This window comes from Dendrobates tinctorius, unplaced genomic scaffold, assembly GCF_039654945.1.
Source record: "Dendrobates tinctorius isolate UK_male_01 unplaced genomic scaffold, ASM3965494v1 ptg000005l, whole genome shotgun sequence".
NCBI lineage: Eukaryota > Metazoa > Chordata > Amphibia > Anura > Dendrobatidae > Dendrobates > Dendrobates tinctorius.
The window spans coordinates 6,444,619-6,471,918 of record NW_027361673.1 but is presented as its reverse complement, the minus strand read 5'-3'; the positions used below and the strand labels follow the sequence as shown (position 1 = coordinate 6,471,918).

At 43.1% G+C, this 27,300-nt stretch overlaps 1 protein-coding gene across 1 annotated transcript; it reads left to right on the top strand.

Moving 5' to 3' along the window:
- Window positions 1-3,081: 3,081 nt before the first annotated feature.
- PP2D1 (protein phosphatase 2C like domain containing 1) lies at window positions 3,082-26,842 on the top strand. The gene is made up of 3 exons (XM_073567991.1): window positions 3,082-3,125; window positions 5,290-6,248; window positions 26,175-26,842. The coding sequence occupies exons 1-3, from the start codon at window positions 3,082-3,084 to the stop codon at window positions 26,840-26,842; spliced, it is 1,671 nt and encodes a 556-aa protein (XP_073424092.1).
- Window positions 26,843-27,300: the final 458 nt, after the last annotated feature.

Below are 27,300 nucleotides of genomic sequence, written 5' to 3'. Positions count from 1 at the left end.
CATAGCGATATCGCTGGCAATATCACTGCTGCGTCACAAAATCGGTGATGCTTTAGCTATATCGCTAGCGATCTCGCTTAGTGTGACAGGCCCTTTTCACTACAAGCAATCCAGCAATTTTGCAGAGAAAAAATAGCTGGAAAATCCTTATAGAACTGCTATGCGTGGACTTAAGGCTTATTCATATGTCCATGATATTTCATATCCGCAGACAAACGGATAATTTTTGATCACTGTGTTGGACCACTTTTTATTTATTTTTGATTTTTCTGGTATGCAAAAAAAAAAAAAAATACTCATGCAACATGAATGGCATCCATGTGCTATCTGTTTTCTCATAAACCCATTCAGGTTGAGTATTGTCCACAAAGATGTCCACAAGTAGGACATCTTTTCTGCAAACATTCGCAAAAATTTTTACTTGTGAAACAACCCATTGAACTTATTGTGTCCCTGTATTATTCATTAAAAAAACAACCATCGCATGGGTGACGAACACTAACGTTAGTACAGCCTGATTGCTCATGCAGACGTTTCTGGAAATCAGTCTGATCTCGAACCACTATTGCACGGGCTGGCTGCGTCTCGAGTGTGATAGCTCATATATTTCTATAAGGCTGTCACGCTCAGGTCGGGAGAGCCACAGACAGTCCGTGTGTTAGCGGTCGGTGCTTGGACTGATTTGCACGGATGTCTACGTGAAACCTTACCCTAAGTGTAAAACACTTCAAAACTTGATCTTAGGCTACTTTCACACTTGCGTTTTTTTTGCGCTGCGCACAGTTTCATGCGTTTTTGTGCTTTTTTTGCGCTGACATGCGCATTACCATGCGCACGTCAGCGCACCCATAGACTATAATGGGTGGTTGGGTGAAAAAAAAACGTATTGCGTGCGCATGCTTTTTTGGGACAAGTCGGACGCACAAAAGATGCAACAGGATGCATTTTGTGCGCCGAGAGCACACACTACAAAAAAATGCATGTCCATACAAACGCGTACAAACGCATGTGTATGCGCACCCATGTAAAGTATAGGAAAAAAACCGCATGCGTTTTTTTGCACAGAAAAACGCAAGTGTGAAACCAGCCTTACCACACTGGATTGTGCTCCTGTCAGATGAGAACAGAAAATTGACAGAGGTGATGCAAATCAAATCTCAAGACCCGATTCAGTAATCTGTGGCTGTCAGAGGGGAGTCCGGAAAACCGCCTCTTACCTGCTGCCATCCCCAGATTTTACATTGATTAGTTGACCTGACATGACGTCACATATGCATCACGCCACAACAATGACGTCGTACCAGGCCGGCTAAATCAAAAGAGGAGCTGGGAATGCTGGCAGGTAAGAGGCGTCTATCAGGGCACCTGTTAGGTGGCAGCAGATTACTGACGCTGGACTGGGTCCTCCAAATCAATTCGCTCCTATTCTAGAAGCTGAAGTTATAGTGGCCCAAAGTTCATCAAAACTGGCAGCATTGGAGATGCAGATGTCCTCACTTACAGCCCAGGGCTATACATACGTCCTTATCCCTGATGTTACGATGAGGATAGAAATCAAGATCCCCAGGGCATTGGTCACCGTCCACAGGAATATGTACGCTGCTAGTAGTCATGTATGAGTCACGTCACTTTTATCATCGTCCACCCAAATATCGCTTTCTTAGAAGAAAAAACAGGGTGAGGCTGGTGTCTTGTTATTTTACCATCGCAGTCCATGCTACAAAGTAATAGTAATATAAGGGGCACAACTGGACGTATGACTGTCTATTGTTCACACACGAGACATCGCACTAATATCCTGGCTACAGGTGTGACTGTTACTGGTGTGTCCAGGGCGACGGTAACCATAGTAACATATAAACACACACGTCACCTACATTACCTGAGCCATCTACCTGATCAATAGTGAAGCTTTCGTTCCATCAGGTGAGCTCACAGAAATCAAGTTGATGAATTTGTTTAATTCTAATTATTCATCTGACGATTGTTATTAATAATCTATATTGTGATTAAACATTTAGGACCAAAAATTGTGAGAAACGGTTTCAAAGACTTTGGTAATTCACTAAATAGAAAGAATTTCTTTATTTAATGGGTTTTCACATTAGGATGCTGGGCAGATCACATACACTTTTGTAAATGATCTAACTGGACGTTTTTTATACAGTCATGGAGAGAAGTGTTGGCACCCTTGAATTGCTTCAGAAAATGAAGTATTTCTCCGAGAAAATTATTGCAATTACACCTGTTTTATTATACACGTGTTTATTTCCTTGGTGTCTATAGGAATAACACACACAAAAAAAAAAACAGCGGGGGAAAAAGGTCAAATTGGACATAATTTCATGCAAAAACTCAAAAATGGTTCCAGAGACGTGAAGAGAAGTTAAGTCAAACTGTGCAATTCCCCAAGCGGTCCATATACATTCATACATCTATTTAGCAAAGTGCTTTATGGGCTCTACACTTAGCTATACAGTTACTGTATGTTTTGCCGCCCCTCATATACATGGACGCATGGCTCAGATGAGCGTGCACGCAATCTGTAAGGAAAGATTGGATCCATACACCTTTGCAAGTGGCCTCTCTCTCTTAGAAGGAAAAAGATCAGACATGATAAAATCCAATAGCTCAATCCTTCTTTCCTCCAATGACAGATCTGCCATCAAGGCACCCCATACATATTAGAAGATTGGGACAGTCCTGCTGAAATCAATGGGCCAGGGAGACAGTAATTTAACGTAAATGACCCCCTTTACAATCCTAAATGTTAACTAGGAGATTATAGGTTGGATTTGTAACATATTTGGGCTTCTTGAACTGTCCAAGATATTTTAAGGTTATACTTTTACAAAACACCATAAAACCTATTGCAAAGTTCAGTTTTTTAAAAACCAAAGTGACAATTTGTGGCAGCCATAATGTGGATATTAAGATGCAGCCCTCTTATATCTAGTTACAAAAGATATTAGTTTTAGAATTTTTAATTTTACATGTAGAAGCAGTAAAATAATTTCTGTCATTGGAAATCTGCAAAATAAGTCTCACAACACTCATTTAGTGCAGCTAGGCAAGAGTCCCATGAAACCAACTTTCCTGTACAATTACGTAGATGGACATCATGGGTAAGTGCCATTTTATGGTCCTGCACAATTTTCTTTAGAAGGATAGATTGACTGAAATCAATACTCCTGCACATTCAATACTTCCTTCAACATTTGTAAATTTGGACTGCAGTGTAAACAAAGGTTGAAGACCCTGTCAAAAAAGTTCTGATCTAGGACCAAATTATATGGCTTTTAATTTAGTGGTACCTGTGAATCAGTAGCATAGCTACTGGGGGGGCAGAGGGGGCCATCGCCCCGGGCCTCGCGCCCTCTCTGGTGGTAGCTGCAAATTAATAGTGCAGCAACCGGGGATTGGGGCAGAGTGGGCCATCACCCCAGGCCTTGCGCTCTCTCTAGTGGTAGCTGCGAATTAGTAGTGCAGCTACCGGGGATGGGGGCAGAGTGGGCCATCACCCCAGGCCTTGCGCTCTCTCTAGTGGTAGCTGCGAATTAGTAGTGCAGCTACCGGAGATGGGGGCAGAGTGGGCCATCACCCCAGACCTTGCGCTCTCTCTAGTGGTAGCTGCGAATCAGTAGTGTAGTTACCGGGGGGCAGAGGGGGCCATCGCCGCAGTCCCCGCACCCTCTCTAGTGGTAGCTGCAGTGCGAATGATATGTTTTTGAGCTTAGTGCCATGTTTCAGTGATGATATGAGGTCTTTGGGACACAAAACTTTCTCTGTGCCTTCAGAGAGGATATATGGGGCAAAAACTGATTGAACAAAAAAAAAACTTGAGGGCACTACTAGCGAATGTAAGGGGGACTGCTGGCCTCACACATGGACAATGAGGAATGAGGAGAAAAAGGAGAAAAGATGTGTGTAACAAGGGCGCGATCAACCCCAAAGAATTCAGTATAATATAATAATATCAAAAGATACTATAATAATGTGCAAATGACAATTTTTATTAACATATAGACAAGGCACATAAACACGTGACACAGATTAAAAACAGTTAAAAAGCCAGAATATGGCCATGAAAAATACTCCAAAGCAAAGAGATCCCATAATAGGGATCGATTGCTCACCTCCTCCAAAGTGCTGGGCAAAGAGAAATAGAACCAAGTCACAAAATATCAATGTATGTGAAGTGGGACCTAAATAGAGCATATGATAGACACAATCTTACTTAATAACAAGATAAAGCATTATGCACATGAATTAAAACCCATACTGCACATATGGAATCTCAATAAACCTAGTAAAAACACTGATGCATTGATAAATGAAGAGGAATCAAGTGGTATATAACACACAATATCATCGGGTACCCATAAAATGTAGTACAGGACAATTGAAGTTTTGACACACATGGTTTTGAAACATAATTTTTGAAGGTTTGAAGGGGAATAAATCATCATTGAAATATTGAAATGTCTTCATGGAATTGGGATAGGACACTGAACGAAGCCATTTTTGTATTATCATATTGATTAACTTTGAGGCGCCATTATATAGCTGAAATAAGGTTTCGCTAAGCTTCTCTTTGTGCACAAAAGATTGTGTCCATCATATGCTCTATTTAGGTCCCACTTCACATATATTGATTTTTTGTGACTTGGTTCTATTTCTCTTTGATCACGCCCTTGTTACACACATCTTTTCTCCTTTTTCTCCTCAAAAACAACTGATTGAGGGACAATGTTTTAAAAGAACAATCCAGGAGAAACTTTTTTTTATATAGCAGGGGCCTTATGGAAGGGGCTTTCTTCCCTATTACAACTCATGAACATTCGGTGTATGGGAGAGTCGTAAGAAGTATCTGGTGATGAAATGAAAGTTTGGCCAACAGCATTCTAAGGTGTATGGGAATCTCAAATAGTTGATTCTTCACTTCAATTTAGTTTCATGATCTCTGAATCCCTTTATCATGCTCCACCAGGGTTGGATTAACATATGCGGAAGCCCATGGACAAAACATTGCCGAGGGGCCTTCGCCAATAAAACATTCAGGGGTTCTACAAAAGGGAATATACAAAAGGGTATCAAAAATAACTGTTGTGCATGTTATGATGATGATATATTCATTGTGTTCCTGGTGCTATCACCTTTTGGGTTGTAATTTGTAAACTTTAAAGCTAAACCATTTTCCAAAAATTACACAATTTTGAGAGTAGGAGTAATTTTATTGAAGTAAATATCTTAGGATCCTCACTTCTTGTTTTTCTTACTTGATCTTAGAATGAGAAAAGTTCTGTCAACTATCAAAGAAGCGTCAAATGTGGATTTACATATTTCAAATGATAAGAATGAGCAAGAATCTCAAATTAATGAGATCTGGTTGCCTTGTTCCATGTGCCAGGAACGAGTTAATCTGTGTTCACTTATAAACCACAAACAGTGGCATAAAGCTAATATTGTACTGGGCTGTAAGCCAGAGGACAGTCCGTCAAATCTTAATATCCTCGCAGTCCAAAAGGAGAAAATGATATCTAGGATTGAAAGCTCTTCACAATTCAAATATAGAGAACACCAGAAGATTAATCAATCCTTCGAAATATTAAAAGGAAAGCTGCTCTCTATGGCGCCGTATACTAGTAGGATGTGGATGACCTCTGAAGCTAATTGCCATGTTTATGACATGAATGGAAACAATGGCTTAGTGAAATCTATAGTCATCTGTTCTGATAAAAATGCTTCTTGGCAAAGTTGCATGGAAGACTCGTTTACAATTCTTAATAACTATGGGCACAGACAAAACTCGTGTTTTGCTGGTATTTTTGATGGGTATCACGGGAGTGCGGCAGCGCTCGCCGCAGCTGCAGAGTTTCCTATTTTACTGCTAGATAATATTTCAGCTATGGATCCATCTTACAAGTTAAATGAAGAAGAAAGGCTTTTTATCAGATCATTTGACACCATTTTTAAAGATGATTACAAGGAAACAGAACATGTTTTCTCCATAGAGAACAAGAAAAAAGCCAACAAAAGACGAGTAGAAAGCATACACCAAGCTTACGCTAAAGCTTTTTGGAGAATGGACAGAATGTTGAAGTTAGGAAGGAGGGAGAGTTCAAAGTCAAGGTGGAGTGGGTGCACTGCTGTGACCTGTCTTATAGAGGGATTTGCAGAACCGGACAACGAAATTCCAACAGCTGAAGATACAAAACGGCTCGGGATGTTATATGTAGCAAATATTGGTAAGTGAGCTTCTATGTGAATACTAATGTAGCAGAAATAATCAATTACCTAAACCTGTATGTAAAAAAAACACATCCTATAGGACCCTACATTAGTGTAGAAAATCACTTGACAATTATAAATCAAAAATATACAAAATAACAAGTATTGGGAATTACATTGTCTGACAAATTTATATACATGGAGGGACAAACATCAAACAATTAAAAGACATCAACAGTGTCCTTGCTCTATTAAATAATAATAATTTTATTTCTATAGCGCCAACATATTCCGCAGAACTTTACATTACAGAAGGGACTTGTACAGACAAAAAAGACATTAAGTTTACAATCTATAAGGAAATCACTCCATATTATAAAGTGCTAGATGCACAACCTCATGGATACTCCACAATCTGGACCCATCTCACTGTTGTAATACCCAATTTAAGCAGGAGTCACAATCCAACACAATAAATAGATGCAAAAAAAACTTTTCTCTTAGGGTCCCGTTTCACTTAGCGACGCACCAGCGATCCTGACAATGATACGACCTGGTAGGGATCGCTGGTGCGTCGCTAAATGATAGCTAGTAAGCTGCCAAACAGGCAGATTTCTTCAGCGACGCAGAAACAATCCAGCGATCAAACACAGCGATGCATGCTGGCCAGCAGGACGCCGACGATGAAAAAATGGCCCAGGACATTCCTGCACGATCAGCGATATCCAGTGGGGGGCCGGTCGCCGCTATGTGTCACATGTAGCGAGATCGCAGTTGCGTCACAAAATCGGTGACGCATTACACTGGTCAACAGCATTTTTGGTGCCAAAGATATTTCATCGAATTTAGGGTATTTTTGGGGTGCTGATTCTGAATATGTCATCAGTTTTGCCAGATTGGCTCAAGTTTTTGAGATTTTTGGTATCTTATTTATAGCACTTGTTGGTAAATGCGACGCATCATCTCATTAATTTCTTTGGATTAGTACTTGAACTGAGCAGTTCTCAATATAGTTTTGTGTTAATTAGTGTTCTAAAAGTTTGTTCATAGCTTGATTTTTGCACTAACTTTATGTTGTTGTCTGTTTTCCAGTGAAAAGCATGAACTCATCAAGAAGAAGTTGTCTTAACGATCCAGACTCATTCTGTTACATTTGTGGTGAATACACACTGCCAAAACATAGAAGAAACATAACAGACTTCGTAAAAAAAGTGTATTTTGCCTATTTTGGGGTTATGCTTGGGGACCAAGACAAGTTTTGGGCACCACACATAGTGTGCAAAGCATGTATCGAATTATTACGAAAATGGAGCAAAGGACAAAGAAAAAGCTTCAAATTTGGTGTTCCAATGGTGTGGAGAGAGCCAAAAAATCATCATGATGACTGTTATTTATGGTAAACACAGGTACAGGCACATCTTCACAATGAGGGACAGGCCTTCTTGCAGATTCCATGTTACTCCCATTTTCGTTTCTTATGCTTATTGAATCCTTGCACTTGCACTGCACAGAAATAACAGTCATCATGATGATTTTTTGGCTCTCTCCACACCATTGGAACACCAAATTTGAAGCTTTTTCTTTGTCCTTTGCTCCATTTTCGTAATAATTCGATACATGCTTTGCACACTATGTGTGGTGCCCAAAACTTGTCTTGGTCCCCAAGCATAACCCCAAAATAGGCAAAATACACTTTTTTTACGAAGTCTGTTATGTTTCTTCTATGTTTTGGCAGTGTATATTCACCACAAATGTAACAGAATGAGTCTGGATCGTTAAGACAACTTCTTCATGATGAGTTCATGCTTTTCACTGGAAAACAGACAACAACATAAAGTTAGTGCAAAAATCAAGCTATGAACAAACTTTTAGAACACTAATTAACACAAAACTATATTGAGAACTGCTTAGTTCAAGTACTAATCCAAAGAAATTAATGAGATGATGCGTCGCATTTACCAACAAGTGCTATAAATAAGATACCAAAAATCTCAAAAACTTGAGCCAATCTGGCAAAACTGATGACATATTCAGAATCAGCACCCCAAAAATACCCCAAATTCATTAAAATATTTTGGACACCAGAAAAAAAAATTTTTTTCGTTGACCTGTGTTAGCGATCTGCTAGTGATCTCGCTATGTGAGACGGGGGCTTTAGGCTGTGTGAAACCACCCAGGGGCAGTGAGCACAAAAAGGGACATAGAAAAACAGCCTAAAGGTCCCGTTACATTTAGCGATGCACCAGCGATCCCGACAGCGATCCGACCCGGTCAGGATTGCTGGTGCATCGCTAAATGGTCGCTAGTGAGCTGCCAAACAGTCAGATCTCACCAGCGATGCAGCAGCGGTCAGGGGTCGGTACTTACCTGTCAGACAGCAGCTCTGGTGACTTCCTCCCGCGTCCATGGAGTCGCTCGTCGGCGCCAGCAGGAAGCCGACGACGAGAAATGGACCAGGACGATCTCGCGCGATCAACGATAGCCAGCGGGGAGGCCCGTCAGAGGTGTCACATGTAGCGATCTCGCTACCGATATCGCTGTTGCGTCACAAAATCGGTGACGCTTTAGCGATATCACTATGTGTAAAAGGCCCTTAAGGCCATGTTCACACATTCGGTATTTGCTCAGTATTTTACATCAGTATTTTTAAGCCAAAACCAGGAGTGGGTGATAAATACAGAAGTGGTGACAGGTTTCTATTATACTTTTCCTCTGATTGTTCCGCTCCTGGTTTTGGCTTACAAATACTGATGTAAAATACTGACCAAATACTGAACGTCTGACTTTCACCAGAAATGCATTTCGCCTGCAAAGGCTTAGTCCTGAGGCTTGGGTTCAGACACCCATATTATAAAAGTAGCCAGTCACATCTGCAAAATTCAGACATGATTAAATCCCCATAGAGCTCCATGTTCTTGTCTGCTTCACAAATGGATACAGGGGGTGCCTAGTACAGAAGATGATGCTGTGATTTTTTTCCACATTGGTTATGAGTTTATATTTAAAACTTCCCATGAGCACTTGCACATTGGCCACGTTGTGAACAAAGACATCACATTGACCGGGAACACGCTCATCTCAACGAGCCCTTAGGCTACTTTCACACATCAGTTTTTTGCCGTCAGGCAGGATCCGGCCATTTTTAGAAAAAACGGATCCGGCATAAATTTTGGAGAACTGTGGAAACGGATCCGTTTTTTTGCTGGATCCGTCTCTGTTCCTGGGGGCTGGCCAATTGGATCTGAGCATGCGCAGACTTAAAAAAACCGGATCCGGTGGCTGGATCCGTCTTTTTCTGGATCCGGCGCATTCCGGCGCCCATAGACTTTCATTGTAGCAAAAAGCTGGAAGCGCCGGATCCGGCGCTTCCGGCTTTTTCGCCGGAGACAAAAAACGTTACAGTAGCCGTTTTTTCCAGACGCCGGAATGAGACAAGTTGCCGGATCCGGCAAAAAACGGATGAAACGCAATGCCATCCGACACGATCCGGCGCTAATGCAAGTCAATGGGGAAAAACTGGATCCGGCATTGCATTTTGCTGGATCCGGTTTTACAAAAAAAAGCCGGATCGCGCCTGAAGGCAAAAAACTGATGTGTGAAAGAGGCCTTAACTGAATCCCGAATGTAACAGCTCGTGGCCGCGGTAGATTCAGACCACAGAGTGGTGTCCAATGTCCTCCACTTCTCCCTACAACGTGTAACCATGTGACGAGTCCATCACTAACAAGGAATAGACTCGGAGAAGCACAAAATGACTGGATGGGTAGTTCCCAATGCTGCAACCTAGAGTGGATAGGAACGCTACAAGCTTCAATATGACTACGTAACTATCGGTTACAGTTTGAGGGCTCGCTCACATTGGCATATAGTGTCTCACGCAGGAGAATCGGGCCAATTATGCTAAGGACACTCGGCTCAAACTGTTGTCAGAGTTTGATCTGAGTGTCATCTGAGTGTTATCTGATTCTCAACTAATTTTGTGTTGGTTGCCATATTTTTTGACCTAATTATTGATAAGATGATGCTGTTTACTGACCCCTGGCACTACGGCCTTCGGCAATAGTGTTGTAAGTTTTAATTAAATTGAACAAAAGTAATTAGACATTATAAAAAACATTATAAATTTGGTATTTCTATTATCGTACTGACCAACAAAAAAAGTTAAAAGGGGTTGTATGACTAGAAAAGTAAGCTTGCCTAAGGAGCTGCACGGCTAATAAAATAACAAACTTATTGTACAGTGGCATGTAAAAGTTTGGACACCCATAGTGAAAATTACTGCTATTGTGAACAGCTAAACAAGTTGAAGATGAAATGATCTCTAAAAGGCCTAGTTAAAGATGACACATTTCCTTTGTATTTTACGCAAAAAAATAAATATATTTTCATCTTTTACATTTTAAAAATCATAAAAAGAAAAATGGTCTGATTCAAAAGTTTGAGCACCCTGCATGGTTAGTACTTAGTAGCACCTCCTTTGAGGGATTTTCATCCATTCTTCCTTGGAAAATGTTTCCAGTTCTGTGAGACTCCTGGGTCATCTTGCATGCACTGCTATTTTGAGGTCTAGCCACAGATTTTCAATGTTCATATCAACAGACTGAGGACCATTGCGCCTTTTGAGGTAGTCTATTGTGGATTTTGACGTGTGTTTAGGATCATTATCCATTTGTAGAAGCCGTCCTCTTTTCAACTTCAGCTGTTTTACTGATGGTGTTATGTTTGCATCAAGAATTTGTTGAAATTTCATTGAATCCATTCTTCCCTCTACTCATGAAATGTTCCCCGTGCCATTGGCTGCAACACAACCCCAACGCATGATTGATCCACCCCAGTGCTTATTGGTTGGCGAGATGTTCCTTTCTTGAAATTCTGTGCCCTTTTTCTCAAAACATACCTATGATCATTGTGGCTATACTGTAGATTTCTATTTTAACCTCATCGGTCCACAGAACTTGTTTCCAAAATTTCCTCAGTCTTGTTTAAATGTTCTTTTGCATACTTCTGAAGCTGAATTTTATAGCGAGGACGCAGGAGAGGTTTTCTTCTGACAAATCTTCCATGAAGGCCATATTTGTGTAGGTGTCTCTGAACAGTAGAACAAAATGTACCACAATTCTAGTGTCTGCTACATATTTCTGAAGGTCTTTTACAGTCAAGCGGGGGATTCAGATTTGCATCACCTGGCCTTTCCGAATGATAATAGTGAATAAGCCATAACCATAACAGGCTAATTAAGGTCTGAAACCTTGGTCAAAGTTATCTGAGCACACAAATCTCCAAGGGTGCCCAAACTTTTGCATCAACATATTTTCTTTTTCATAAATTTTAAAATGAAAAAAAAAAATGACAACATATTATATATATATTGTGCCTAAAATACAAAGGAAATGCATCATCTTTAATGTTAGGCTTGTTAGATTATTTCATCTTCAACTTGCTGTTCACAATAACAGTAATTTTCACCAGGGGTGCCCCAAATATTTACATGCCACTGTAACTCCCCTATCGGCACGCATCTAAATCCAGCGCAGGGTGCTCTATCTATGGTCTGTACTGGAGATGTCACCACTCAAGGAGCTGCTGGACCACTGCACTGGTGACTGGCTGCAGTGGCCAGGTAACTACTACTAGGGATGCATCAGAAAACATCTGATGACGTGATGCTCAACTCACTTATCTGTGCAGCCAACGATACGCCACAGCGGTCCAGCAGTTGCTTATATGGTAATTGCAGACCATAGAGTGGACTGTTCAGGATCCAGGTGGGTACCAGTTAGTAAGTGTTCATGAGGTTGATATTTTTCACACATGCATTGCCCAGAGCAAGCTTTTATTTTGCAAAGACAACCCCTTTAACACTGGCTCATGTGATTTCATGATGGAAAAATAACAAAAAACAAAGAAAAAGGTTCTCAAGGGGATTCTTTTCAGTTTTGTTTTACCTTTAAGGTCCTATAATTTTGATCCCAGAAATTTGGCATGTGTTAGCAAATAGCTTTTATACAGCAAACTGCAAGAGCCCGCTTTTGTGTCCTTCATTAAGCCTAACAAATAGGTGTAATGTTATAATTAATAAGACTTTGTTCCTCATGGGGTTGTTTGTGGAAGAAGCATTTTCTAAATTGGGTCAAACAATCTGCAACAATGAAGTACAGACAGATAATTTCACCAGACTGCACATATTATGTACGTGGATTGAAAGAAAATGGAGCGTAGACGGATGTAGTCTCAAATAGAGAACAACATAATATGCTGACATATGTAATATTATTCCATTAACACAGTTTTCACAGGGAAAAATTCTGCTACGACAAAAGAGCTGTTTTACTCCTGTTTGTGCTCAAACAGCACAAATTTTGGCTTAGGAAAGACTTTAATCTAGAAGACTTGTGAAATGTTTAACATGCGGAAAAAAATGGGGAAAGTTCCTTTTTACATCTGAATGCAGTCCAGTACAATTCCTAAAACAGACTGGTCTTGATACTGCCAACTTGCCGCTTTATTGGGTAGTGTATACCAACATATACTTTAGATATAAAAACAAACGGTAAAGCTGTAAAGATGAAAAGTGCAAATAGGGTCTTATCTGATAGCCATGTGGTATCCGATATTTAGGTATGCACAACTGATAGGGTTGTGGCAGTCACAACACCTATAAAAGCATGTAAAAGGCTGCAGCAGGACCACCAAGGGGATACGCAACGCAATGAATGAGGAACACGGTGGTGTAAAATCCGCGCTGCCCAAGGTTCCAAAAAAGTCATCACACGCGGAGTTGAAGCATGAATGCGGTCTATTTGCCAACGCGTTTCAAGGTTTACAAACCTCTTCATCAGGACGAAACCACAAAGATAAGGAACAATGCAAAAAGTGTGGGAATATATGGACAATGCATTAAAAAAAAAAAAAAAAAGCACAGCAACGAGACTTTGCAGTCATGATACTCCGTCATAGTGGCAGATACATAGAGTGCAAACAGAATAAAACAAAACGTAGAGCTGTAAGAATAACAAAGACTGTACTTGTAACCAATAATAATAATCTTTATTTATATAGCGCCAACATATTCCGCAGCGCTTTACAGTTTAACAGTTCCAAACATAAGTCATAAGTAACAACGTTAACGATACAATAATTAAAGTAAAATAAGGCGACCCTGTTCGTGAGAGCTTACAATCTACAATGAGGTGGGGGAGATACAAAGTACAGGTGTGTATTTACAATGGTGTATTTACAATGACGGTCCAGCCATCTTGAGAAGGTGGGGGATGGAGATAGTGAATGGGCTACACACGCACACTTACACATAAAATGACTGATTAGTGAATGTGATAGGCTGCTCTGAACAGATGTGTTTTGAAGGAGTGCCAAAACTGTGCAAATTGTGGATAGTCCTAATTTCTTGGGGTAGAGCCTTCCAGAGGTTTGGTGCAGCGCGGGAGAAGTCTTGGGTCGGGAGTGGGAGGTACGGATTAGTGCAGAGGTTACCAAGCAACAAGGAGAAAGGTCCTCAAATAGGAGTAAAAATATATTTTTATTCAGACATATAATACAGAGTAAAACAGAGACGGCAAGTCATACTTGAAATGAAATAGCAAAAAACACAGCCACTGGGTGAAAGACAATCATTCATATATAATTATAGAAAATAAGATGTAATTTCCCATATGAATATACAACTGGTAAGATATGATTAGGTGTATCAAATCACAGAGCACATGGAAGCACTAATTTCATGACAAAATATAAAGGTGCAACTAAAAAGAAATTTTTCATATGCCAAAAAAATATATTTAAATATTTATGCTGATTGATGGCATACATAAGTTTTAAACTCAGACATTGCTGGTTTCTCACATTAAGTCTCCCTCCATAAGGGAAATAAACCAATATAGGTGCAATGATGTTGTAAAATATTATAAATTTATAAGGAGAGAGACAAATGTAGAGAAATACACCTCATGGCTCTAATGACAATGCATTTTCATAACATATTTACCAGGGAAAGTCACCCAGGGTCCCCCTGATGTGCGTTTCGATGTAGATATCTTCCTTAGAAGGGGTGCTGAACATCCCATTTCAATTAGCCACCTTTTTATAGCCATATGTAAAATAATCATACAATTCACCTGTGAGGTAACCGGCTCCCAAGCGTCATCATGAATCCACATGTACTGGAAGTGTGCCCCCATGAAAGATATCCGGATTAGTGCAGAGGTTAGTCGAAAGTCTTTTGCAGAGCGCAGCAGTCGGCTAGGCCGATAGACAGAAATGAGGGAGGAGATGTAGGGGGTACCGCACTGTGGAGAGCTTTGTGGGTGAGAACAAGTACTTTGAATTGGATCCTATAATGAATGGTCAGCCAGTGTAACGATTGGCGAAGAGTGGACGCGTCCGAGTACCGATTAGCCAGATGGATGACCCTGGCTGCTGCATTAAGTATGGACTGGAGAGGGGAAAGTCGAGTAACGGGGAGGCTAATTAATAGAGCGTTGCAGTAGTCCAGGCGGGAGTGGATCGAAGCGACAGTGAGGGTTTTTGTTGTTTCCATGGTGAGAAAAGGACAAATTTTGGAGATGTTCCTTAGGTGTAAGCGGCAAGAGCGGGCAAGAGATTGTATATGGGATGTGAAGGAGAGATTGGTGTCAAACATAACACCCAGAAAGCGTGCCTGCTGCCGGGGTGTATAAGGATGAAAAAAAAAATGAATATGTATTGTACATAAATGTTGTCATGTGTGAAAAGAGGGGGATTGAACATGTTCTTGAAAAATTGGAATTGTGAATACCAAGTGCACTAGTGGTGTGAGCTACATCAGTGTGAATACCAAGTGCACTAGTGGTGTGAGCTACAGGAGGCAGAAGTATGAGATAAGGGGAGGGGGATAGGGAAGTTTTGTGAGATTTTTATTTTTTTTGCACCCAGTTCATTGTTCTATTTGTACCTTATTTTAAATCTATGTTATATGTAAAACCTAAGGATATAAACAAAATGAACATATACTGTACCCTGCTATAAAGAAGTAAAAAAAAACTGAATTAGACTTTCCGGTAATTCGGTTTCTAGAAACCTTCCACGAAGGCATAGGAGGAGGTCGTCTCCACGCCCTAATGGGGGACAGGAAGCACGAGAGGTTAAAAGGTCCCTCCCTCCTCCCTCTCACCAGTGACATACAACTGATTACCATAGCACCGGTTACCTTTAAGATTCTCAGCATTTGTCCAAGAATACAGGGAGGGAAATAGTGGTGTCGTGGAAGGTTTCTAGAAACCGAATTACCGGTAAGTCTAATTCTATTTTCTCTAGCAACCTTCCACGACAGCATAGGAGGCATAACAACCTATACTGCACTGGGGGGGACAACGGCCTGAAGAACTTTTCGGCCAAAGACTAGATCCCTGTTGGATACAAGGTCTAATCTATAATGTCTAGTAAAGGTATGTAAGGAGGACCAAGTTGCTGCCCTACAAATCTGCTCTGAAGATGCGCCTGCCCTCTCAGCCCATGACGTAGAGGTAGATCGCGTTGAATGCGCCTTGATTCCAGCAGGGGGAGTGATGTCTTGCGTCAGGTAAGCTTCAGAGCTAGCCCTTCTAATCCAATTGGCAATGGTGTTCTTCGCCACCTTCTTCCCTCTGTTTGGGCCAGAGGTATGGATAAATAGGTTGTGGTCGACTCTATAGGGTTTGGTACACTCAAGGTAGTGGAGAACTATACGTCTTACATCCAGCGAATGAAACACCTCCTCTTTGGGGTTTGCTGGGTTCTGACAAAATGACAGAAGGATTATATTCTGTGACCTATGGAAGTCGGACATTACCTTCGGCAGAAAAGACGGGTCAAGAGAGAGAACTATGGAATCATCTCTAACAGTTAGGTAGGGTTCCCTAACTGAGAGCGCCTGGAGCTCTCCTACTCGCCTTGCTGAAGTTATTGCTACAATGAAGGCCACTTTACAGGTGAGGAGTTGAGAAGTGCCGGATGACAATGGCTCAAAGGGAGATTGAGTGAGTCCTGTAAGCACCACATTCAAGTTCCATGTTGGGACCGCTATTAACTTCTTTGGATGAAGTCTAGTGGCCGATGTCATGAATCTTCTTATCCACCTGTGGTTGGCCAAGTCACAGTCGAACATAGAACTTAATGCTGACACTTGTATTTTCAATGTGGTAGGTTTTAGACCTAGTTCTAGCCCCTTCTGCAAGAAATCCAGGATACGAGAAATGTTAGGTTTCTCTGGGTCAGGCAAGTCTGGTAGACACCACGAAGAGAACGTCTTCCATATCTTATTATATATAGCGATAGTGACCGGTTTTTGGGATTTCTGGAGGGTCTTTATTACCGCCTCTGATAAGCCCCTGGGCCTCAGGATCTGGGCTTCAGTAGCCAGGCCGCCAACCTCATTCCCCGGAGGTTTGGGTGATGTAGGGGGCCTTGCGAGAGAAGGTCGTCTTCCATGGGTAGGATGAATGGTCCGTCTACCACCAGCTCCGTGATCAGAGAGTACCAGCTCCTCTTTGGCCATAACAGAGCTACTAGGATGGTTGGGGTTTGATAGTCCCGAATCTCCTTCAGGGTTGCGGCACGGATTGGGACTGGCGGGAAGGTGTAAGCTAGATGGAACCTCCACCTGTGGGAGAAGGCATCCATTCCCAGGGACCTGTCCCTGGGGTTCAATGAAAAGTAGTTTTCCACTTGAGCATTCTCTCCTGAGGCTAATAGGTCCACCTCCGGGAGGCCCCACCTGTCGAACAGTTCCTGGAAGATTACTTTGCTCAGGGTCCACTCGCCAGGCTGGATACATCTTCTGCTTAGGAAATCTGCCTGAAGATTGGCGGTACCCTTCAGGTGAATTGCCGTCAAAGAGCGGAGGTGCTTCTCGGCCCAGGAAAATATTCGGTTTGAGAGGCCCTCCAGGCTGCTGGATCTCGTACCCCCCTAGTGCCTGAGATGGGCCACTGTTGTTATATTGTCTGAGTAGACTCTGATGTGCTGGCCCCGGACCAGGTGTCTTGCTGCCAGTAGAGCTTCTTCCACTGCCTTCAGCTCTCTGAAGTTTGAGGATTTTGCGCTCACTTTCTGGCTCCATAACCCCTGAAATGGGTGACGAGACACTACAGCTCCCCAGCCTTTTTTGCTGGCGTCTGTTGTTACCGTGACTAAAGGGGTCTGAGACCAGTTGTTACGAATGAGTCACCGTAGGAGGCAAAAACAGAAATACTAGCTAAGTCCAGAAAACCAGAGAAGTTGGCAGCTATCGGATTGCAGACCCCTGAACCTATCAACAACTAGCAGTAGCCGTGGGGGGTTCCTACAGTGCCCTAGACCCCTCGATCACAGCCGGAGAACTAAATAGCCTAAAGACAGAAAGGGAAATCTAAACTGCCCCAGAGCAGACCCCAAAGCAATAGGCAGCCCCCAACATATAATGACGGTGAAGCAAGATGAAAAAACACTCACACAGAAAGATAGGATGAGCAAATGATGGGGCCCAAGCTAACTAAATAGGACAGGATAGAAAAGCTGCTGTCTGCAATCCGCCAAAACCCTATCAAAACAAGAGCCAACAGACTGATAGGGAAAAAAGCCCTGAAGACACTAGGCTTCAAAAAGACTATATCAGTACTCAGGTATTTTCTGAAGACAGAGCAAAAAGGAATTCAGCTCACCCCAGCAGGGAATGGCAGAAATCCAGAAAAACAAGGCGAAACAAAACCAAAAAGCAGAGCAGAAAACTTAGCTTTTGAGGAGCAGGAATCAGACTGGTCTCCTAGAATCCCTCTGAGAAATCACCAGCAAGGCAGAAGGGCGTCGGCTGCCTTATATCCAGTCAGCAATTCCAGTCACCCAGTCATCATCATCCTGCTCAGGTGCTTGGTAATCAGCCTCACTACCTTCCTTCACCAGAAGAGGGAGTTCATCAGACCTCAATGGTGAAGGGGAAAATGAACTCACAACACAGTTGATTCCCCTGCACAGGTTCTTGTGGTCCATCCACCATGCCAGCGAGGCTCTCACTACCCCTGGGGTCTGGACCTTTTTGTTCAGACAGGTGTGATCCCGATTCCAGTTTCTTAAGATATGGGACTGGAGCGTTCTGGAGTGGGCCTGTGCCCAAGGTACTGACTGGATACAGGAGGTCATAGACCCTAGTATGGACATAGCTGACCTGAGGGTCGGGGATCTCTGTTCCCTGAACTGAGATCCTTGATATTATGGATCTCTGGTGCTCCTCCGGGAGGAAGGACATTTGATTTTTTTAATCCAGTAGGATTCCTAATAATTTCACCTCCTGGGAGGGTTGTATCTGTGATTTCTTTATGTTCGGGATCCATCCTAACGACTGGAGAATACTCAGGGTCTGAGTCACCTGTAGTTCCAGAGTCCGGTAGGAGGCTCCTATTATTAGTAGGTCGTCGAGGTAGGGTACAATACATATGCCCTGGCTTCTGATGTGGGACACAGCCTCCGTCATGATCCTGGAGAATACTTGAGGAGCAGATGATATCCCAAATGGAAGCACGTTGTATTGAAAGTGTATTATTTCTGGACCCTGGTGGACCGCGAACCTCAGATACTTTCTGTGGGCTAGATGGATGGGGATGTGGAAATAGGCATCCTTCAGATCTATAGTTGCCATAAAGTAAGACTGCCCTATTGGAGGAATGGCGGTCTTTACCGACTCCATTTTGAATTTGTGGTATGCAATGTGTCGGTTGAGGCCTTTTAGGTTTATTATTATTCTCGACTCCCCTGTGGGCTTTCTTACTAGGAACAATCTGGAATAATGCCCTCTTCCTTGCTCCTTCACAGGGACCCGAGAGATGGCATTTGACTGTAGAAGCTGCTGAATGCCGGAATTTAGAGCTGGGGTCTCCCAAGATGGTAGGGAGGTGACTCTTATACCCCGTGGGGGATAGGATTCGAGTTCTAGCAGTAGGCCCTCTCTAATCACACTGAGGACCCAGGGGCTGCTGGAAATCAACTGCCAAGCAGGAAAGAAACTCGAAAGCCTTCCCCCCACCGGGATCGAGTCATTGTTTTTCTTGGGACTGCTGTTGCTGCTGCTGGGGAACCAGGATGTTCCTGCCTCTCCCTTTAGCGTGGCTCCATCTTCCCGTCTTTCCCTTCCCTCTTGGTTGGGATGACTGATTCTGGGGGGCTCGAAAAAGACGTTTTCTTGTGGTTCTCTGCTCTGGAAGCACCTTCTTTTTGTCAGAGGCTTTTTCCAGAATTTCGTCTAAGGCAGGGCCGAAGACATGTTCACCTTTGAAAGGTAAAGAACATAGTTTAACTTTGGATGTAATGTCTCCGCTCCACGTCTTAAGCCAGAGGGCTCGTCTGGCAGAGTTTGATTGTACCATGGCTCTGGCAGAAGTACGGATCATCTCCATTGAAGCATCTGCCAGGAAGCCCGTAGCTCTCTGCAAGATAGGGAGTTAAGGAGGTCACTCCTTGAGGTACCATGCGAAATATGGTTCTCTAGCTCCTCAATCCATTGAAAGAGGGACCTAGAGACACAAGTGGACGCAATTCCTGAATTTAAGGTGGCCGCAGAGGCTTCCCATGTTTTCCTCAGGAGGCTTTCAGCTTTACGGTCCATTGGGTCTCTAAGCTGAGACGCATCATCAAATGGTAGAACCGTCTTCTTTACCACCCTTGCCACCTGGACATCGACCTTCGGGATGTCCCATTTAAACTCCTCTCCTTCCAGAGGAAATCTATGATGGAGCTCTGAAGGGGCTGAGTAGCGTTTCTCAGGGTATTTCCATTCCTGGGAGATCATGTCCGCTATGCTTTTATGAACTGGAAAGCCTGCTCGTTTAGGTCCTTCATATCCCCCAAACGAGCGATCCTGTGCTGTTTGCGTGACAGGTTCATCTTCTAGGCCCATAGTGGCGCGTACTGCGCTAATCAACTCCTCCACGTATTCTGTGGAAAGGAGATACCTTCTAACGTCAGGTGCCCTAGAGGTCCCTGGTTGCCCCCAATTTTCGGAGCTCGAGTTGAATGATCTCTCCGACTCGGATTCTGAATCCTCCACCTGAATCCTGAGGTTTTTTTGAAGGTGGTGAGCCCATAATCAGAGGGGGTGGAGGTGGAGGGGGGGACAGGGCGGCTAAAGAGGTCTGAACCTGACAGGTGACCAAGCTGCAGATCTCGTCAATTAATGACGGGTGCTTGGCCCTGACCACTTATCCATGCATGCCTGACATAACTTTTTCTCCCAATTAGAGGGAAGTTTCATACTGCATATGGCACATTTGGCCGTTTTGCTGGATGTATTGGTGCTTTTATGGGCAGACTTTTCTCCCTATAAGAATGAGGGGGAGAAGTATTTTAAGGACCTCTATCCCGGATCGCACCACTAGGACCCACCCCAGGTAACACTCACTGTAGCTGGGGCAGCGCTGGGCTCTGCAGATGCAGGGCAGGAAGAACCGTCCATGACAGCAGGGGATTTGCCTTACCTGTCGGTGTCTTCCGGCGGGTTAATGAAGGGTTAACTCCGCCCTCAGCACGTTAGCTTGATTCCCCCTCCTCCTCCCTGGGTCCTGGAGCAGGCACAGCAGATGCCGGCGAGCTCCGCGCACTGGCAGCAGGATGGGGGCCGCCATGACAGCGTGCCCTCCACATACCCCGGAAGTGACGTTACTTCCTGGTCTTCGCACAGCACGCAGGGGAGGAGACGCCGGAGAGCTGCGGGAGGCCATCGACAGGGATCACTGGCCCGCTTTACTCCCCAAAGGGGAGCGCGGGAGGGCCAGGAACGGTCCCGAATGCAGAGCAAGCTGGAGCAGAACGGTGGAGGGGAGGCTGCACCACCGACCACCACTGCCCGGCTTTGAATCCACAGGTATGCTGTAGCAGCCGGCCACACAGTACACCAGACCTCTCCATGCCCCATGGGGGACAGGAAAGACACTGGTGAGAGGGAGGAGGGAGAGACCTTTTAACCTCTCGTGCTTCCTGTCCCCCATTAGGGCGTGGAGACGACCTCCTCCTATGCTGTCGTGGAAGGTTGCTAGAGAAAACAATAGTGCATATAAATAAAAAAAGGTACTACATAAACACTTTTTTATTGATTTAAAAAAAAAAAGCTTAAGGCTATGTGCACATGGTGCGTATTCTGCTTTGGAATTTTCCGCGCAGAATTTACTAAATCCGCAGGTCAAATGACCTGCATTTTTCCTGCGGATTTTGTGCGGTTTCACTGCATGTTTTTGTGCGGTTTTTCTCTGCGGTTTTCCACCTGCGGATTTCTAGAATGGAGCAGGTGGAAATCTGCAGCAAAACCGCACAAAAGAAGTGACATGCAGCTTTTTTCATTCCGCACCAAATCTGCGCATAAAAAAACGCAGCATGTGCACAGCGGATTTTGTTTTACATAGGCTACAATGGTACTGTACATCACATGCAGTTCTGCTGCGTATACGCAGGGCCAAATCCGTTGCATATCTGCAGCAGAATCCGCACCGTGTGCACATAGCCTTAAGCCCTTCCCGACCTGTGACAGCGTATGCGTCATGAAAGTCGGTGCCAATCCGACCCATGACGCATACCCTGTGTCATGACTTCAAAGCCCCCCTGCGGGTCGGGTGACCGGGGTCAATGAAAGGTCACCTGACCCACAGATACAGGGGGCTTTGTAATTCACCACAGGGGGCGTGGCTTCGCCCCCACGTGGCTACGATTGCTCTGATTGGCAGTTAAAAGTGAAACAGCCAATCAGAGCGATAGTAATATTTCATCAATGAAAATTGATGAAATATTATAATCCAGCCATGGCCGATGCTGCAGTTGCATCGGATATGGCTGGAGACACCAATTCAACCCCTCACCAGCGATCGCCACCCAGCCACTGAATGACAGCAGCTATCTGCCACCGCTGTCATCATCTGCCCCCCCTCCCATTCCCTCCGCTCCCTGCCAGCTTCCGATCCCCCCTCACCCCCCCGGTACCTTCTGAGTGCCCCTGTCGCTCCCGGTGTCCCTAGGGTCTGGATCATGAGCGCCGCCATCTTGGAAAATGGCGGGCGCATGCGCAGTGCGCACGCCCAAATCTGCCGGCTGCAGATTCCAGTCTTTCATTTTGATCACTCTCACAGAGATCAAAATGAAATAAAAAGTAAATAAACCCCTCGATTATCACCCCCATAGGTAGGCACAACTAATAAAATAAAGGAAGTATTTTTATTTTTCCATTAGGGTTAGGGTTGGAAAGAGGGTTAGGGTTGAAAAGTGGGTTTGGGTTAGGTTTGTAAAGAGGGTTAGGGTTGTAAAGAGGGTTAGGGTTGGAAATAGGGTTAGGGTTGGAATTAGGGTTTGGGTTGGAATTAGGGTTTGGGTTGGAATTAGGGTTTGGGTTAGGGTTGAATTAGGGTTAGGGTTGGAATTAGGGTTAGAATTAGGGTTAGGGTTGGAATTAGGGTTAGGGTTGGAATTAGGGTTAGGCTTGTGGTTAGGGTTATGGTTAGGGTTGGGATTAAGGGTGTGTTGGGGTTAGGGTTATGGTTGGGATTAGGGAAGTGTTGGGGTTAGGGCTGAAGTTAGAATTGATGGGTTTCCACTGTTTAGGCACATCAGGGGGTCTCCAAACGCGACATGGTGCAACCATTGATTCCAGCCAATTTAGCGTTCAAAAAGTCAAACGGTGCTCCCTCCCTTCCCAAATAAACGCAAAAATTATTGACCTAAATTTACCACTAACATGAAGCCCAATATGTGACCTAAATTTACCACTAACATGAAGCCCAATATGTCACGAAAAAACAATCTCAGAATCGGTAGGATGCGTTGAAGCTATTACCTCATAAAGGGACACTGGTCAGAATTGCAAAAAATGGCCAGGTCATTAAGGTCAAAATAGGCTGGGTCATGAAGGGGTTAAAGCCATTCCACAGTGCCAAGGTGTACCCAGTCGGGACGGTCTATTCTATATGTGTTTGCCTGTTTTTTTGTTTTTCACTTTGTGGGAGTTCAGTAATCCCTGATGTTTTAGCCTGAATCATCAAATGGGACTTTTTAAAAAGTCATGCGCATGTCAGCGCAAAAAAAGCATGCATTTTTTTGCAAAAACCATGCGCAAAAATCAAGAAAATGCATTAAAAATGCATGACGCGTTATGCGCACTTGCACTGCGCATGCAGCGCAAAAGAACGCAAGTGTGAAAGTAGCCTTAATTGTGTGATATCAAAGGACCAAAAAAGTGAAAACTAGATAGATCTCTGCACAACAAATTCAAAATCTCCTCGCCATTTAAAATATTATGTAATGAATTACCATATTTTGCGAACTAAAAGATGAACAGGACCATAAAACTCAAAATTTGAGAAGGAAAATGAGGGTTTGTGTTATAGTCTGAATTAGCTTACTGGGGGGTGGTGGCGGTGGAGCAGGGTCACAGGAGGCAGGGTCACCGCTACTAGAAGCCAGCAGCGGAAGAAGTGGGGCGATGCTGCATGCGCTGGGCTGTAAGAAGGTGTCCCGGCGGTGGGCTTCAAGAAAATGTTGGCGGTGTCAGCAGGAGCAGAATCCCCGCTCTGCGCACATTACTCTACCGGCGATGAGCTTCAGGAAAATAGACGCAGGAGGCGGTGCATGCGCAGACTGAAGTGATATGGCCCCACAGAGCTCTAATCTCATCATCTTCTAGCCTGTATAAAATTATATGAAGTGACAGAAGGAATCAGGGCTGTGGAGTCGGTAAACCAAACCTGCGACTCCGACTCCTCAATTTCCCTTACACCGACTCCGACTCCAACTCCGACTCCGACTCCCACACATATTGCTTATATTTAAGTGAAAAATTTATTGTAGTACAATGTGAACCTCAGACATTTAATCATTTTTATGATCCAATAATCAAGATATTTAGATAGAACAGAATATATATTGGTGTACTACCCGGTTTTCATTCTTTTTGGTACAGATACGATATGGATAGACAGATATGGATAGATAGAGCAGATTTCTAATCTGCTTTTGCTATTGAGTAACATTATCTATGAGCTCAAAAACCTTTCAGGTGATGCAGTTTTTTAAAAAGATGATCAACTTTTGCAGCTGAAAAACGTATCCTCAAAAAACACAGGAAAAACGCTGTGTGTGAATGTAGCCTTAGATCAGGAATAGAACAGCCATTTATAGGACATTTCATAACTTTCCCAAACTCCTATGAAAAAATATTCAGCACATCCTGCATTGAATTACTGTACCCAATTTATTATATATTTTAGGAGTCGGAGTCGGTCCATTTTATACCGACTCCAACTCCGACTCCACCAAAATGAGCACCGACTCCGACTCCACGACTCCGACTCCACAGCCCTGGAAGGAATTGCACAAGCCCATCTCCAGAGATCTGTGGTTTGTTCTCCTAGATGTTTGGAGCAACATCAAAGACTCTGTACATGTGTACCCAGTAATGCTATTTGATGGTGTTTGGAAGGCTGGTCACACAAATTATTGATTTAGTTTATTTTTTTTTTCTTTAATCCATTCACTTTACATTTTGTTAATTAGTAAAAACAAACTATTAACATTTGCAAAAACATTTTTACTGTGCAGCATATTTTCCACACCTGCCTAAAACCTTTGCATAATAATGTATAAAAAAAATAGAGGAGTGAGAAAGAAATACAATGAGATATGGTCAATGGGGTTGGATGGGTCAGGTTTAGCGTGATCGCTGTTGCGTCACAAAATCGGTGCCGCATCAGCGATCTTGCTATGTGAGACGGGGCCTTAAAAGAGATCACCTTTGCCTTGGATTTGTTTTTAAAGGGAAACTATCATGAGATAACGACCTATTGTTTTAATCAGGTTTTTAAGCTACATGCATTTCTTTTCTTAAATTGCAATGTGTTTTTTTTTTTTTACTAATTATATTTAACAATAAAAAAAATAAAATCAGTAATCTGGTAATTTTCACACTAACCACTAGCACTTTTTTTTTTTTTAGACTCAAACTTTGTTATTTCAGGAAAAGTTTGCAGAAAGGCTCCATATTATCAGAGGTAGGATTACAATGATAGATGACTCCTCTATACATGGCTGATAACACAGGAGCCACCAATAACAATATCTTACAGCTGACCTTGCTCCTCTCCCTTTACAGTGACCTTTGCGCTCTCTCATTTGTCACTTCACTACAAAAGATAGGGTTGGGATCTGGTCATTGTGACCACATACATGCGTTATTTTTTCAAACATTAAAGGCCCCGTCTCGCTAGCGAGATCGCTGATTTTGTGACGCCACATGGATCAGCGACCGGCCCCCCCGCCGGGTATCGCTGATTGTGCACTATCGTCCTGGGCCGTTTTTTGATCGCTGGTCTCACGCTGACTAGCGCGCATCGCTGCGTGTGGCAGTGAGAGACCAGTGATCAGCGACGCTGCACGCTGGTTTTCAATGTAAACATCGGGTATCTAAGAGCCGCGCGGCTCTTGGATACCCGATGTTTACATTGGAAACCAGCTTGCTCGCTGGTCCTGATTGCTGGAGGGGCTGTCTATGTGACAGCTCACCAGCGATCAGCCTAACGATGTCCTAGCGATCCCATCCATGTCGGATCGTTGGTGGGATCGCTGGGACATCGTTATGTGTAACGGGGCCTTAAGAAGTGTAAAAAAAGCCACAAAGGCCAGTGGAAAAACTGCTAAATTTAAGTTTTTTTTAATTTTTTAATCCAGACTGTGATATGTGAAAAAAGTAAAAAAAAATGTTTTTAAAATACATTTAACACAAAACCATGATTTATACAAATTGGCAATTTTCTGCTGATACGCTCCATTTAAATTTGCCATTTTTTCTAACCCACTAACTAATAGGCGTCTAGATATCACGGCCGTACCTAAACATATACTAAATCTTGTAACTATGATGAGCAAAGATGCTTCAGATTTCTGTTAATCTTTTCTTTGTTTGCTTGTATAAGGAAACATCAAGGCAGTCTTGTGTAAGAACGGGAGGAGTCACTGCCTTACCAGAGACCACAGTACAGCAAATTGTCAAGAAAGAAAGCGAGTCTTGAAATCTGGAGGATCTGTCAGTTCTAATGACAGCTATGGATTAATTGAAGGATTCTGCATCGTTACAAGGGGACTTGGCTTCCATGGCGATGCTCAGCTTAAGAAATCCGTCATCCCAGCACCCCATACCATATCTGTACCGATATACAGCAGAAGCCAATTCCTCATCCTTGCCTCCGATGGTTTGTGGGAAGTTCTGAGCACCAGCGACGTTGTAGGAATAGCGCAGGATCTCTTAACGACTTTCTTCATGTTCCCGCAAGGTGTAAATCCAAACAATATGAGAACTGAAGAGGACGCTGAATGCGATGACATAGCGAGTGGTCAAGATGAGCTAGGAACATCTAAGCAATTCTGTGCTACTCATGGAACTCCAGATAGTCAAGGGAATAATTTAGAAAAAGAAATAAAGGCAAATGATGCAAGTAAGCTGTACAATACAGCAGCGATTTGTGTTTGCCAGCAGATAATGAAGGCAGCCATGTTGGCAGGATCTCAACAGAACATTACAGTCTGCCTCATTCTTCTACCTGGGTGTGAGAAAGGTTTCACTCCAGATCAGTCATCCGGTTGACTGTGCTATGGCACACCGATACCAAATAAACCAGTCTCCCTGTCATCACTGAGCATTTGAGTTGCGTTCAGTTGTTCCGTAGCAGGAGATTACTAACTCGCTCAACAATATCTGTTACCTACAGAACAGCAGCCGAGAAATTCTGTTTTTGTTCATAATTACGACAGTTTTCAGCACATACAAATAAATTCCAGCTTCTGCACCAGCAAATACAGGGGCATCTCACAAAATTAGAATATCATCAAAAGTTAATTTCAGTTCTTCAGTACAAAAAGTGAAACTCATATTAGAGTCATTACAAACAGAGTGATCAATTTCAAGTGTTTATTTCTGTTAATGTTGATGATTATGGCTTACTGCCAATGAACACCAAAAAGTCATTATCTCAGTAAATTAGAATACTTTATAACACCAGCTTAAAAAAATGATTTTAAAATCCGAAATGTTGGCCTACTGAA